This window comes from Acomys russatus, chromosome 4 (genome assembly GCF_903995435.1).
Source record: "Acomys russatus chromosome 4, mAcoRus1.1, whole genome shotgun sequence".
NCBI classification, from domain to species: Eukaryota; Metazoa; Chordata; class Mammalia; order Rodentia; family Muridae; genus Acomys; species Acomys russatus.
Genome location: NC_067140.1, coordinates 26,002,728 through 26,019,188, shown reverse-complemented (window position 1 = coordinate 26,019,188; position 16,461 = coordinate 26,002,728). Strand labels below are relative to the sequence as shown.

Here is a 16,461-nt window from a genome sequence, read left to right as displayed (position 1 = left end):
AAATTCTTCCAATCTTGTCAAAAGCTCTTATTAAATTTGAGTGAGCACAATCACAGCTTCACTCCTGTAGCTGTCTGCTCTGTGATTTGTGGCTTTGCAGGATTTTCATTAATTTTATCTATTTCTATGTATCTGATTATTTTTGCTTGACCGCTAGGCATTGTATATGAAAGGAGATTTGACTAAAGGCTAAAGTCTTCCCTACATGTTGGGGGATGGTTTGATGTATTTTGATGCTAATTTAAAAAAAAAAAGGCCATCACCTGGGCAGGATGGACGAGATAGGTTTGGCTAAGCTTCCCAGGCTTGAGAGACAGAGAGGATCCTGGGAAGAAGGAGGATGAAAGAAAGAGGAACCTGAGGAGGAGGAGGAAGAGGAGGAGGTCGTCATCTGTTAGATGGAAGAAAAACATGTGGCCGGCATGGATGGAAGATTTGGCCCAGATGAAGAACATTAGCAAGTATTTGGGATTATGGATGGAAGGTAGCTTGATAGAAGTTATTAGAAACACATGGCATGGGATTGGGGCAGGGATCCCATACATGCCCCACTATGGGAAGTAGTTTAGAGGATTGATATCTGCGCTGCCCCAGGTTAACTAAGGCTATTTTAAAATACAACAAGTGTCTGTGTCTTGATTGATTGCTAGTCAGGCATACTGATAATACTAGGTAATTTAAAAACAACACCTATGGGCTTGGGTGATGGATCAGAGGTTAAGAGCACCACCAGCTCTTCCAGAGGACCTGAGTTCAATTCCCAGCAGCCACATGGTGCCTCACAACCATCTATAATGAGATCTGGTGCCCTCTTCCGGCCTGCAGGTATAAATCAGGTGGACCTCCATGTGTGTTAGAGGATCGTCCATCCCACTGTGATCCCTGAGATTGTGAACTGTAAAAACCTGCTTCTTGTTTATTGTAGTTGAGCCCTAGCACACACCTTTGATCCAAGAGCTAACTGTACGCAGGATTTAATAAAGTGAACCTTAGGTCAAAAGGCAGAGCAAGAAGCCAGCTGACAGGGTAGGAGGGACTTTGAGTTGAGGGGTAGAAGTAGAAGGGTGCTTTGGCTCTTTAGCTCTTCCACTCCTCAGCCTCTTGGCTTTTGGCTTTTGGGGCTAGCAAGGCTTTGGTCTTGGGTTTTTTGGCTTTTTCCTCCTGGGCTGTCAGCTGAGCTAGTGAACCTTTTTGGCCTCGTCCATTGGGAACGTGAGCTGAGTAGGAAGGCCAGCTGGGTGCTTTCTCTGTCTCTCTGAGCCAAGAGGTTTTCACCCCTAGCATCTGGCTCCTGAGTCTTTATTGGTAAAGTAGAACGGTCTGGGATTTTCATTTAAACCAGCAACTGCCTTCCTGCTGCCGTGCCTCCCCCTCCACCACAGACTGCATCCCCCTGAGCTGTGAGCCATAGACTGGCTTTCGCTTAGCTGCTTTCCTGTCAGGTGTCTCACATAGCAGCAAGAAGAGTAACTAATACCGAGCAAGAGCAGAAAGTCCTGGCATGGGGAGCGTGCATGATAAACACACAAGGAAGCGAGCAGTATACCTGCCTGTCTTAGAGTCCTCAGCATCTGTGGGCAGAGGAAGGGTGTGTGTGTGTGTGTGTGTGTGTGTGTGTGTGTGTGTGTGTAAGTGTGTGTTATGGTTAGTGTATATGTGTGTGAATATGAGTGTGTGTGTGATGGTTTGTGTGTATGATGGTTTACGTGTGTAATGGTTAGTGTGTATGTGTGTGATGGCTTGTGTATGTGTGATGGTTAGTGTGTATGTGTGAATGTGTGTGTGTGATGGTTAGTATGTGTATGTGATAGTGTGTGTGTCTGAATGTGTTTGTGTGTGTGATGGTATGTATGTGTGTGATAGTTAGTGTGTGTGTGTGTATGAATGTGTATGAAGGTTAATGTGTGTGAATGAGTGTATGTGAGTGTGTGTATGATGGTTAGTGTGTATGTGTGTGTGTATGTGATGGTTAGTGTGTGTGTGAATGTGTGTGGAGGTTAATATGTGTGAATATGTGAATGTGAGTGTGTGTGAGTATGTGTGTGTGTGAGTGTGCACGTACACACACATATGCTTGGTTCCCTACCCAGGAGGTTGGTGTTCATGATCTCCTTTCCACTCGCCACAGTGGGAAAGAACGTCTTCCAAGGTTCTGCTCCTACTTGGTTGGAGTCAAGCAACAAGTCCAAAAACCAATTCCTGCTTCCCCCTTGGCCGCCTGTCCTGCAAGCCGCTCCATGAAGGGCTCCTTGGTCAGACAGGTTTTTGGATATTTGCAGATTTTCTCCCACAAAGAGGCTTCTTTCAAAGGCACATTCAGTTATGGAAGGTTTTGCGCAAACGCTCAACTGACTTCCGGTCCTCCAGGCATCTCCCAGGGAGCCCCAATGCAGTGCCTGGGACTATCTTATGCTGTGCACAATTACAGAGCCACACAGATCTGAGGGCCTGATCATGCTCCCCTCTCCAACTACGCTGGTTTTTTCAGTGTCTCTCTCTACTGCAGGCTCCCAGGTTGCAAGCTCTCTGCTAGCCCTAGTTCTGATGCCTTGAGCCTAATGCAGCCACCTAGGAGTTCCCAGCACAAACAAGAATGGGACAGAGAGGATGTGGGGAATCATGGAGGTTGTTAGGAATCTGGTAAGACTACTGGACAGTGCAGGAGCCTGCCTCCTCACCTGTCATCACTCTCTCCCTCCCCTCACTTATCCACCCGTCCCCTCTTTCCCCTCTCCTGTTTCTCCTTTTCCTTACCTTTCTCCCCACCACCCCCCAACTCTCTTCCTGTCTGCCGTCCTCTCCCTCCACCTCTCAGTGGCTCTGAATTAGACCTGCCGTGGTTTCCTAGTCTCAGGGTTTACCTGCTTTGCTTGCTGACCCTCCTGTCCTTGAAAGCAGGCGGCTACTAGTAAGTACAATGCCTGAGAGCCCAGGCCACATACAGCATTTGTGGTTTATAGCTCAAGGTAGAAGCGTGAACATCTCATTCGAAATGCAGTGGAGGGCATGATGGCAGCAGATTGGTGGGTGGAACCTGCTCAGATATCCTACCCATGAGGGCGGGTCTACCTCAGAATGATGTGGAGGACAGGAGTGATGCCATGCCTGTGACGGGCAAAGCCAAAGGGCTGCCATGAGCCAGGGAAAGGCTCTGCCTGTGCCCCCTCCTGCCAGGGCAGGTGACACCTTGGCTCTGGAGCCACACCTTCCTGCTTGTGCTGTGTCCTCTTACCTCGTGTCCAGAGTGTGGGGATGAGGTCTGGGCTACCAGCAGCCGCACCATGGCGTCCCACTGCTCAGCAGTCTGGTGTTCCCGTGCCGTCACAGTAAAGGCCACCTGCTCTGAGGGGATCTTCAGCTCCCGAGTGGCGAAGACCGTCCCATCCGCCCTGACTTTGAAGTCCAAGCTGTTGGTCTCATACTGTGTCCCTTTGGTGCCCAAGCAGCTGCTGAACTTGACTGTAAGAGGAGAGAAGACGGTCAGAATGACCAGCAGACAGACGGCTGCAACAACAGGTACAGCATCTGGATCCCCAAGTAGCCCCGGGACAGTAGGGACCTCACTGGGCTCTCCTCCATCTTCCAGGAGTCCAGGAAAATGGACAGAAGAAAAGTTGGGCAAGCACCCACCCTCTAAACCCCGGCAGACCCCTTCACTCCTGTCACAATCCCTGCTACCCACTGAGTCACACATCCCCACTTCTTGCCTCACACCGGTCTCTGCCTGTGGGTGCAGACGACCCATCCTTTCATCTGTTTTTGTGCCCAGGAAGCTGGTTGCAATGGAGGAGCCAGAGAAAGCTGGCATATCAGGGCTCTTCTATGCATCAGGAACACCACAGAAATGGGACTGACATGGCTGGTTCTTCCATGACTTAGTGAGACTTGTCAGCCACCTGTGTCCTGTTGGGGCAGAGGCAAGATGGCTGGCCTAGCGTACCACAGACTTTCTTGATTAGTCGCAGAGTTGCCGTGGCCTGTTGATAGTGCAGGTACGGCAGGCACCCTGCATCATTTTTCTTCCGAAACATTAATTAGGCGACTGGCCCCTCCTGACGGCCAGTGCTGCAGCCATTTCTGACTCCACCACAGAAAGCGACACGTCCAAATCCGCATATTTATCTGAACCACGTTAGTGCATTTTTAAAGACACATGCTTTTGTGACTGTCACCCAGTGCCGCGGTAAATTATGAAGCACCAACAGCTGGTGTCACATTCTGCTGATAAAAGCAATGGATAAAGTTACCCAGTATTTATAAAAATGTGGGTATCTGAGCAATTATGGTGGGAGGATTGGTTTTATAAGCAATTTCACTGTCACAGCTTCCATGATTTAATTACTATTTATTCTAGAAACTAAAAAAAGCGACTTGCGGTTACATTTGATAAAGTGTTTTCTTGCATGTTCACCTTTTATTGTTGCTGCCTTGAAATAATAAATAACATGTGGGTTTCCTTGTCTGGAATCATTCCTAGAGATACTCCTCCTGCTTGTGGGTTTAATATGAAAGTGTATTGTCTGTCTGTCTGTCTATTGAGAGAGAGAGAGAGAGAGAGAGAGAGAGAGAGAGATGCGTGTGTGTGTGTGTGTGTGTGTGTGTGTGTGTGTGTGTGTGTGTGTGTGTGTGTGTGTGTAGCTCTCTGGCTGTCCTGGAACTCTCTTTGTAGACCAGGCTGGTCTTGAACTCAGAGATCTGCTTGCCTCTGCATCTCGAGAGCTGAGATTAAAGACGTGTACCACTATGCCTAGCTTGAAAATGTTTTTAAATATAATGAGACCAGGGATTTCGGCTCTGTCAAGGGGCAGAGTGGTCAGTATAGAGAATCTGGCTGTGTACTCTAGGGTCAGGGTGTTAAGCATTTCTGTGGGTAAGCATCCTTGAAGAGGGACCCAGGGGTTTTCCACTGTATCCAAGGCAACAGAGCATTCTCCCACACTTTGCACTATCAAAGGGTCTTGGTGCTCAGGTAACTTGATGCCATTATAACATTACTTGTAATGTGGGTTTGGCTTTGCCCCCTGACAGAGTAGAAAATGACTGGTGTTATTATGTGATGATGAAAACACCGTGTCCGGCTAATGTCCCCTTGGGCTGCAGCAAGGCATCCATGAGGATTCCAGCAGGCACTGTAGTCCCATGTGGTGTGTTGGAAAAACAAACTGCATTTGTCAAGGGATGCTCATATTCAGAATGATCACGGCCAGAAGGAGGAAGTGAATTCCACTGAAACAAAGCACCTGTTAGCAGGATTCACTTATCAGTAAAGCCCCAAAATCTGCTTTGAATCCCTTCAGCTTGCCCCAGGGTCAAGCCATGACAAATACCTCCCTTCTCTTTCCGTACTAGGGCATTATTTTTTAATCTTTAGTTTTTGAGATAGGGTCTCACTCTTTAGCCCAGGTTTGGCTTCAAACTCACAGAGATATTCTCGCTTCTGCCTCCTGGGTGTTGGCATTACAGGCAGGCACTCTCGAGTGCTGTGTCTGGCTTTGGCGCACTTAGAGTGTCTATCTGTATAAGACTCAAACAGTAAAGCGTGTAGCAAGCTGATGCCCTTGGACTGCTCCTGACATTGTGTGCCTCTCCTAAGTTACACGTGGCGTCAAGTTTCATCTGTCAGAATGCCTCTCAAAGCCCCACTGTGTGGGAGTGGCCCTCCCTTGGTCACTAGTTCTGAAATCCGGCAGTCTATTACTCCCAGAACACAAACACACAACCATCACAATGGGTCCTTGGCAGCCCAGCACCGTTTCTTTTTTTCTCTCCAGAAGGCTTCTGATACCTCTGCCTTAAATGCTACCCTATGTTATCCTGCTCCCACAGGCCCAGAAGCACAGGTGTAGCCATGCTCGCAGATTCATCGGCAGATGCTTCCCAGTCACCTTGCTCCAGAGAAAAAAGCTCAGTGTTCGCCAGGAGGCTGCCTCCAACCTCTCACCCTTGTCACTTTTAATTGCTGGCTCTGTAGATGGAGCTAAGGTGGCACACGTTTGGAGGGGCTCCTCCTCAGCAGAGATGGCCTGACATTCATGGGGGCGGCAGACGGCATCTCCCCAAGACAGAGCGCGGCAGAATTGTGCTGTGTCTGCGAACACGTCATTTTATTATTTCCTTTGTTAGGTGAGTGGAGAAAGATCAAATGAGCCAGAGGTGAGCTTGTAGCTGGATTTCTGCCAAGAAGCAGGCAGCGTCATGCCTGCTGTTCAGCTCACAAGAGCACTGTTCTCACTCCATCTCCCTGCTTCTTCGTTCCTCCCTCCCACAATTGCCCAGGACCTCCATACCATCCAGCCAGGTGTTCTGGGTGTGAGCAGGAAGGCTCAGAGCTTGCCCAAGTGACCTTGGTGTGCAGAGGACAATAAATGGACAAGCCACTGTGTAAACAAAACCCCAGCTGCCTGGACAACGAGGGAGATTAGAGGGGCCAGTGCGGAGGCTGTGTCTGTCAGAGGAAATGTCCTGAGGTGGGACAGCAGTGCAAAGGCCCCGAGACAGCCCGGGGGTGGGGGTGGGATGAGCCCGCCCGTGGAGGATCATGGAAGATGCCTCGTTGAATGTGATGGGTAGGGATGACCTTGTGGATATGTGGTTGTGTGGACTGTTGCTCTTGCTGTTGCCGATAAAGACCCCACTGGGAACAAGCTCTTCCTTAACGTTCCATGAGCAGTTCGCCTGGCAGGGCCATGCACTGGTGCCCCGGCCCTCCCCGGTGCTGTTTTCTTCCACCTGCACCTTTGTCTGTACCCGCCGTGATGCGTGGCCAGAACATTCTTCATTAGCTGAGGAGCTGCGTGCAGTTAAGCATCTCCGCCAGGCACCCGTTTGCCGACTCTGCCCTGCAGCTTGCTCCAGCCTGCGTCCCTGGCTCCCACGTGAGAGTCTATGGACAGAGAGGACAGAAGGAGTTCTGTGCTGGGTTCTGGAGGGCACGAGGTACCACACCACTGGCCACAGAGCCTCCTGAGAGCACAGAAGCAGAGAGTCTGGGACATATGACTTGACACTGCTGGGTTTGGTTACAAGGGGTCTGGTGAGGTAGAGCTGAGGTTCTTGTCTGGGCAGTGGTTGCCTCTCATGGACACCAACCTAGCCTGGAGATGGATGGGGTGTCTCTAGAGCTGCAGACAGGCTCCAGGTCCCCTTGGGGGTCTGTTTTGAGAATTATTTCCCCAGGAAGATAGGTCTATGCTCTCCTGATGAGGTCCTAGTGACAAACCATAGCACGATTCCACAAAAATGCACCCCAGGGAACCGACAAGGTGGCCTTGCTTTCAGAACATGGATGATTTTTTTTCCTGTAGGTGTGGGTGGCCCCAAAGGAGCCACACTGTAAATTCTCACCCAACAGAGGTGGAGGCCCCACATCCTGCAGCTGAGCCTCCCCAGCCTGTGCTCTCTAGCATCTCTTGAGTCCCAGGTCACATGCAAGTAGGACAGAGCTGCACACAGATGAGTGGAAGGCACAGGAGGCATCTGCTAGAATCTCAGGCAAGGGTGCCATGACCTCCCTACCCCTCCTTTTCTGAGGGAAAGTCCACAGTCAACAGGCTCCCCTCATGATGAACTCTTGCATGTGAGTGCAGCAGATCTGTTGAAGACGGCTGAGTTGCACGAAGCGTTACTTCCTGCCAAGTTCACCTGGATGTTTTCTTCCGTGTACTCTTCAGCCATGCACAGATATGGCACAGACCTCTCAGGAGCCATCTGTCCCCTCCTGCCCGTGATGTGTGGCAACTCCTCGCAAGGGGCTGGGCCCAAGGAGATTGCTCCTCTCAGTTCTTATCGCAAACAGCCTGAAGAGTCTCGAGGGGCTGCTTGCCACAGGAAGCCATGACCACCAGCTTCGGAGCTGCCTGCCTGCCTGCAGCTCTGCACGCACATGCCAGTCGGCTGCACCTGGAGCCTGCAGGACCCTTGCCAGCTCCCTGCTTTGTTTACTCTGGTTTATGTTGCTCAGCTGATTCCCAAAGTGGCCATATGCTGATGAGAGCACAACATTTGTTTCTAGAAAGTGTGGTTTGTTCAGCCGACCCCGCAATGGCAGCACTGTGCTGGTGAGGGAGGAAGATGGACAGTCCGTTCCCAGGGCTCCTGACTGGACTTGTCAGTCCCTCAGCAGTCACTTGAGTCCCCTGCTGCTTAGATGTTCCGTGCTGCTGGGACAGGCTCGCTCTGTGAGGAAAGCGGAGGGTCGTTCCTCACCCCAGAGCAGTGGCCTGTCTGGTGAAGGGTATGTGGGCTGGGTGAGCAATGTCAGAACGTCACGGCTTCCTTTGACTGTGTTTTCTTGTCTGAACAACTCTGCAAAGGTCCCTCTGTTTTACTGGGCAGACCATTTCCTATGCTGATGTTAGTTCGGCCATGGCTTAAGGACACTGTCTGGGCCTCACGGATCACTCTTTTAAAGTTTATTCTACTTTTAATTATGTGTGTGTGTGTCTCTGAGTGGATACATGTACACGAGCAAAGGCACAATGGAGACCAGAAGATGGTGTCGGATTCCACGGAGGGAAGCCACGGGAAGTTATGACCTATGCCTGGGTGCTGGGAACCGAACTCAGGTCCTTTGCGAGAGCAGTGATTGCTCTTAGCTGCTGAGCCAGCTCCCAGTCTGCAACCTTTTTCTTCTGGGGCAAACTCTCCTCTGGATTTCCAGCCCTGTCCCCGCCATCAGTTCACTATCCTAAAAGCAGTGTGGGTGGAGATTTTCAGAACACACTTTCTACACACTGAGGGCAACGTGGGAAGATGACTTTGGAGTTCAAGTCCTGGTTGTATTTGAACCTATGACCTGGAAATCAGTTTTATCCAGTGAATGATAATGAACACCCACACAGGCCGCATCACTAGTACAGGATGAGGATGAGCACAGAAGAGTCTCCTCTTAGGAAGCTCACTGTCCCTCTGGGAGGCAGGAATTGCCAGGCGAGGCTCTGTGGGGGGCCAGTCCTGGAGGGCAGAGGAAGCTGTGTGGCTCTCAGGCCCCCTAATGGGGTATGTTTGAGCAGAGACTTGAGCGATGACACAGAGCAAAGGCATTTTCAGGGCGGGGACAGGCTTTCCACAGTTTCCCTCCCGTTGAATGTGGTTTTTGGGTGAATGAGGCCGGGAAGACTGCACCAGGCCTTCTAGCACTGCAGAAAAACTGCTGGGTGGAACACTGGGAAATCAGGCTTGTTAGGGCTTTGGGAAGAGAGAGGATGGGCAAGCAGGTAGAAGACGGTCCAGGGAATTCTGAGCAAGAGTGTCACGTAGATACACCTCATACAACTGTTTCGAAGAACATGGCCCGAGCAAGTTGCTTAATAGCAGTGTGTCATCCTGGGCTGTCAGTCGCAGTGGACATGGTAGGTGACTTGAATAATAGAGCAGCTGGGCAGGGCAGGAGGGTCCTCTTCCTGCTGTCACTCCAGGCACTTGATCTACTATGCACGGTCAAGTGAACTAAAGGGAGACAGGCAGTGGGATTGTGAGAAATCCTGTGTCAGAGGAGACACCAAGGCCTCCTTCCCACTCGGTGGCTGAGCTGCCCACTGTGGGCTTACGTGGAATGGGCTGAGGCAGTGTTATAGTGACCTCACACCATGATGACCTTACATCTTGCACTGTTGGGAAATTCCGGGTGCTCTTCCTGTCTATGAAAAGCTGACCACAGTGGGCCATGTGCACCCCATTGACCTTCTGCTAGCATCACTCTCCTCAGTGTGGTACTACTGGGCTCTCTGAGTCTTTAACAGTCATGGGTAAGATCAGGAATCAGGAGGACGGCGCAACTGAGCCAAGGTCAGGGTCCGAACTACCCAAGGTCAGGGTCCGAGCTACCCAAGGTCAGGGTCCGAGCTACCCAAGGTCAGGGTCCGAGCTACCCAAGGGCAGGGTCGGAGCTACCCACAACTCCTTGAAGTGTTTGAGCTTCGTCTAGAATCGCCCTGAGTCTGGGTAGGAGGGAGGTTTCCCCCAGACAGGAGACAGATTCTTCCCCATGCAGGGGAGGGATCCTGGCTTTTTGCGTTAATACTGCTCCTTTGCTTAAGTGAATGACTGTGCTGCCGTACTGGGCAATGCCTAAGTGGGTGCAAGACGGGGTCATTCTTAGTGTGGCTTTTCCAAGTGGTGAGAGAAACTGAGCCATGTGCACCCCATTGATAAATCCTGCCAACGCCCCATTAGGGTCGAACACAGTGGTTCTTAATTGAAGAAATCCCTAATGAGTTCCCTAATGTAGCCATAGACACGGTGGGCACACCGAGGGCTTGCAGGCCCAGGGAGCATTCCAGCCTCCTGCACTACAAGCTGCTGCTCCCCGCTGCTTCCTGCTGCTCCCTGCACCCAGAGGACCAGCACTCATTTTTCCGATGCTGGTGAAAATGCTGGTTTAGACACGGACACTCTTCTGGTACTGGCTGGGTGGGGGTGGGGGATCGCCTGAACCTCAGCAGATAGGAGGGTTCTGGGCTGTGATGGAGGAGCCATCCCCATGAATGGTAGCTTGGGATCTGGAATTCCTGAGGACTCAGGAGAGGCAGAATGGCTGCCATCACTGCTCTCATTCAAGACTCTGGAGTCCCTTGACACTTTGGGGAGATGGGAGAGATTTCAGGATTCTTCTGAGAATGGCTATGATTTTTTTCCCCTCCTTGAAGGTAACATTGCATGGGCTAACTGACGCAACTAACATTTCCTGGAAATTCTCTCAGCCAGCCAGCCACCCACTCACATCCAGCACCGACTCACAGTCTAACCCACGTCCTGTTGGCACTTAGAGGCTATTGTCCTCGTGAACCCTCACACACTTCATGGGAATAGGCACCCCCTCATTTTGGAAGAGGAAATGAGTGTCAGAGTGTTAGCTGGCACCTCAGGGTGCCCATAACAGCAAACACCAAGGCCAGTGCTCGCCCAGGGTGCCTGGCTGTTCGCCGCCCCGCAAAGCCCCTGCTGACTCCAGAGCCTTGACTTCTCCTCGGGTAGCTCAAGTCCTCACTGTCTACATGTCTACAGTTACTGTGGCTCTGTCAGTCTGGTCTTGCTTCCTGCTTCCCAGGAGCTTTGTAAGGCAAATAAAAGTCTCCGTTTATGCTCTTGCCTCCAGCTCACCGAAACAGGGCATCGTGGTAGCATGCTGTGAAGTCTTGCAAGGTCACAATTGGCTTGGTAGGCAACTCTGCTAAGCTCCGGAGAGGCTGGTATCTTCTGGGTGCACACCGTCCTGGCTCGTTTGACAGTGGTGCTTGGGGAAAGGGTCTGCATGGGGTTCAGGGATCAGGATCGTGCTCTAGAGGGGGTTCTCTCTCTGCTTCACGGCCTCGTGGCTCTAGACTTTCCTGTGGTGGACCTCGGGTTCTGCCTGAAATGCCTACCATTTCTAATCCGGGCAAGTGTGAGCTAACATGCTCCTTCTTAGCCCCTGTGATGGATAATGGCAATGCAGGAATGGTGGTGATGATGTTGAGTGGCTGTCATAGCTGATGATAACTGACAGGGTGGTGATGATGATGGTGATGATGATGATGATGGTGATGGTAATAGTGATGATAATGATGGTAATGGTGACAGACAGAGCTGGCAATGACTGACAAGGGTGATGGTGATGGTGACAAACAGAGCTGGCAATGACTGACAAGGGTGATGGTGATGGTGACAAACAGAGCTGGCAATGACCCACAAGGGTGATGGTGATGGTGACAGACAGAGCTGGTGATGACTGACAGAGCTGCTGTTGCTGCAGACTGACCAAAGTGGTGCTGATGACTGATGGTGGTTATGCTAATGGTGATGACAGACAGAGGTGACGATGCTGCTGACTGGCTGACAGGAGTGATGGTGATGATTGACAGAGATGTTGATGACTGACAGGGCTGGCTCTGACGATTGACAGAGGTGATGATGGTGATGACATTAGCAGCTCTGGAACAATAATTCGGAACTATGTGCCAGACCAGAGTGGATCACAGTGTGCAGGAACCCCACTCCCTCCCACTGCAATCGTGGGGGGTGGTTACCACCTCCCCCTTCTTACATAGACACCACCCAAATCTAAAGTGCAGCTTCTGCCTCCAGGATGCATCGGCTAGACAGGGGCCTCTGCGGCAGAAGCCAGAAGGCATCTCTCTGGAGAGAACATCCCAAGCATGGCATGCTGGCACACCTCCACATGAGCCTGTTCCAGCACTACCGCACCTACAATGGCACTCCTGTATATATGTTCATTCACATGTAGATGCACATGCATGTTTGTGTATGTATGTTCTTGTGTGTGTATGCACATGGAGGCCGGAGAACAAAAACCTTGGGTGTCGTTCATCAGACTCTATTCAGCCCACTCCTCTTTTGTGTGTGTGTGTGTGTGTGTGTGTGTATGTGTTTGTTTTTTTATACAGGGTCTCTCTGTGTAGCCTTGGCTGCCCTAGACTCACTTTGTAGACCAGGCTGGTCTGGAACTCACAGAGATCTGCCTGCCTCTGCCTCCCTGAGTGCTGGGCACCTGGCTGGCCAGCACCCCCTCCCCTTTTGAGGCAAAGTTTCTCATTGGCCTAGAACTCATCAAGCAGGCTAGGCTGTCTCTTCCTCCCCGGCACTGGGATCACAGACACGCATCAGCACACTCAACTTTATTATTATTTTTAATGTGGTTTTTTGGGGGTTGAACTTGGGTCCTCAGAAGTAATTCACCAGATGGGCCATCTTCCCAGCCCTACCCTAATTTACAGACGGGAAACATGGCTTCTGCCCTAGGATGTACCACCGAGGCAGGGTGTCCCTCAGGAGCCATAAGTCAACTCTGAGGAGGAACACCTCAGACTGTTCCAGTTTACAAGCCCCGCCTGGGCCAGCCTACACCACTGTGACTGTGTCAGCCTCACCCAGTACACCATCAGCAGCCAGCAGCCTCGATGTGTGTGGTGCAGAGGGCACAGACCACATTCTCCCACCCAGCTTCCCTGCTGTGGGCCTCTTGTCTCAACCACCAGGGGCAGGGCCGCTGTCCCCTCTACAAGCTCTGGTCACACACGCAGAGTGGTGAGAAACATGTTGGAGCTGACAGCCGAGGCCCAGCGGCCCAACCGGGGCTGTGTCTTTAAAACAAGGAACTAGATGAGGGGGCTATTTTTAGAGCTGCCAACCTCTCTCTCATTAGCGTCTTGCACATCAGGATGGGGCTAATGAAATCATTTGTAATTAGGGCCCAGGTAGAGAGATGACTCTCTCTTGCCTGCGGCCCTTCCCCCACTCCCTTTCTGTACATGAAGGGCCCCAAGTGCCCACTCTTGCTTTTCTCCATTTGGGGTGCTGTCTCTTGTTCTGCATTTTCTTCCTGCTCTGGCTCCAGCCCTAAGGCTGCAGGAGGCAGCTTAAGCTCCTGCAGATAAGCTAAGGATGTTTGGGAAGACAGGAGGGTTGAAACCCTGATAAGGTTTGCAGCAACCACTGTCCCAACTCCTTGTCATCACTCGAAGTGAAGACACATGCCTGTGACTCTGGATAGGGACACGTTCTCTGTGTCTCATGGTACATACAGACGTGAGGTGGGAAGAAAAGCTTCTAAAAGAGCATGAGGAAGATGCGGGGATTCTAGGCCTATCTGGAAGCTTGGCAGTGATGGGCCAGGGGTTGGGGTAGGGTGTGGAGTCTGAGTTCCCCAGGGCTGAGGCAGCGGCAGCCCTTAGTTTGGCTCTCTGTCATTTTCAGGGCTGAATCCAAATATGAGCCTGAACTTTCCCATCTGGGCTCTACTGTTAGCACCCACACTGGCTGTCAGCCATCTTGCTAGAGTCAACAGGAAGCAGCCTGGGAAATGCAAACATAGGTTCTCCCATCTCTAACTCTCCTGGTCTGCCCTAGCAGCTTCTGCTGGGGTCTCCACAGGAGACTCTGGTATATGCACAGTGCATAATTTCAAGGTACACAGAGACCCCTTTAGATAAGGCGACCTGTGTGGGTGCCTGAAAACCAAGGAATGGAACTTTGGGTATAGGTGGTACCTATGTTGCTTGGGACATATGTTGCTTTGTCCCTAATGGGACAAAGTGGACCCTACCATGAGCCAAGAGATGACACTCTCAGGAGGCAACAGTGCCTAGGGAGCCTGGGCTGCTGATGGTGGATTTGTTATGGACCCCACAGCACTAGCTTCTGGGAGAGCACCAGGAATTTCACCTGGTCCTGGGGCCCAGGGGACACTCTCGGCGGAGCTACGCTTGCATAGGAATCTGAGAAAGGCAGGTTATAACCCCCGCCCCCAATTAAGTCCATCCCAGACAGAGAGACTAGTTTCACAGAGTCCAGAGGTCGCCAAGATCACCACAGGGGCATTCTTCAGAAAAACAAAAATAGGGCCTCGTGTAACACCCTCTGAACCTCCTCCCAGCATGGGACCCTGACACTCCCATAGGACCAGGAATTTGAGATGTGGGTATAAAGAGACCCCAGGAGTTATGAAAATGAAGCCTACATCCCACAGACACAAGGTACAGCCCCTTACTAATGACTTCTTCATCATCCTTGGCCTCCATATAGGTCACCCCCAAGGGAGCAGGAGTCAAGATTTGAGATCATCCATCTATAATCCCGTCTTGCTTCTAAGGAGCATGTGATCAGGCCACAGACTCCGTGGGTCACAATATCATCATGACTGCTGTGGGTGGTGGTGGAACAGCACACTGTGCTTTCCTCCCAGCTCAGTGGGAGAAGCAAGCTTGATTGTCGGTCGCATCTAACATGCAGGGAGTAGGGAGGCGAAGCCAGCCCCAGCGGCTGCACTGGGGACACGGTGGCATGTGCGGCAGTAATGGCCGGGTTACCCACACTGTCTAGTGACAGGCTGTGCATGGCACTGGGAGGTGCCATCATGCCTTCTGCCTATGCTGTCTTTTTCACAAATAAGAAGACAAGTCTTGTGTCCAGAGACAGTATGAATAGGCATCTCTCTGGTTAAACTCTCTCTTAGGCAGGAAACCCCTCCGGTGCCTACCGTATCTCTGGAAGGCTGGAGGGCTCTGGATTTCCACATCACACCCAGGATAAGAGGAAGGCTGAGGTGGACTGCACATTCCTCCGTAATTCTTTTTCTATTTTCTTCAGCCAGGAGGGTCTAGTCCAAAGGCCACTTCTGTCCATGATTGCTAGTACACCCCATTTCTCTAAAGAAGGCAATTGAACCTCCACACTAGGGAAGGGTTGTTTTATAGGAATACCCTTCTGGGAAAGCTGGTTCTTTTAAGCTTCATTAATGGGGGCTGAACTTTGGGCTGAGTAAAAGCTGGCTAATGAAGTCAGCTTAGGAGTGACAGAAACATGCAAACGTGGTCTCATGTGGTCTTTGACCTGATCCTTAAGTGTCCTCAAAGACCATCCCCCTCCCTGTCCAGAGAAAAACAGCAGAGAGCTTAGCTGACAATGCAGCCTATAGGGAGCCCTTGAGTGATGTCTGTTATGCAAACGAAGAGCTTCTGCAAAGGAGATTATCAAGGATAATTTCAACACAAGATCTCAGAAGACAGCCCTGAAGATGCTCAGCCAAATGCCTAAGACGTAGGTGACGCTTTGCTTCTGGGTGCAAATTAAAACTCACAAAAGTGTTGGGGAGCCAGGAGAGATTTTTTTTTTTTTACCCATCCCAATGATTTCTTCTGGAGGAAGCTGCTCAGACTATCTGTCATTTGGCCCCACCCACCTGCTCAGTCCACCATCTCTGCCCATCAAGATGGACCATTTGCTTCTAGTGACTCTGGAGCCCCTGCCAAGTGAGCAGTAGAGAGTGGTGAAGAAGACTCCAGGCTTTTATTAAAGGAACACGCTCTTTCGAGGTAGGTGAACTTTGGCTTAGATACTCCTGGAAGACTTGGTGGAGAGAGAACAGTCCATGCCTGCCTCTCTCCTGTTAGGCTCGACCTCTGAATGAACCTACTGTGTGCTTCCACTAGCTGGTGTGTCTGGAAAGTACAAGTGTGCTGCTTTGTAAAAGTCCAGGACTTGGAGCTAGTGGGCCGAGCTGTGTGGCTTGGTAGAGGTTGCTACACTTCTCTGATCATGTCTGACTAGTAAAAGCTACCAGGCACGAACCTGTAGCTGGCAGAGTCCGATTTACTGACTCACTGTGGCGAGGGAGGCTGCCTGCCAATGTCACCTTCTCTACTCACAAAGCTGTTTGTGGCAATTGAGCCCAGGGGAACACTCAGCACCTACAATTTGGAGGCTTGCGGATTTGAATGGGTCAGTCAAGGAGGACGATGAGCTTCCTGCAGATCTTATAATCACCTGGGAGAAGGAAGCAAGTGGCAGTGTACATAAAAATCAGACAAAAGGCGTGATTGCAGAGCCATAGCTCAGCTCAGCTTCCTGGCCGATGTCACTAATCAACCTCTGCCTGTTCCTGAGGCGGGGCGGGTGGGGGCGGGCGCGGGGAGAGGGTGGAGAGGGAGCTGAATCTAGCACAAGAGTCTGTGGTGCTGGCATTGG

General features: G+C 51.2%; 1 protein-coding gene across 1 annotated transcript in view; it reads right to left on the bottom strand.

Moving 5' to 3' along the window:
• The window catches only part of Cdh4 (cadherin 4), a 461,202-nt gene that overhangs the window by 119,975 nt on the left and 324,766 nt on the right, over nt 1–16,461 (bottom strand). Inside the window, exon 3 of the mRNA XM_051143937.1 lies at nt 3,233–3,459. Coding sequence (XP_050999894.1) covers nt 3,233–3,459 — 227 coding nt within the window. The remainder of the gene's footprint in view (nt 1–3,232; nt 3,460–16,461) is intronic.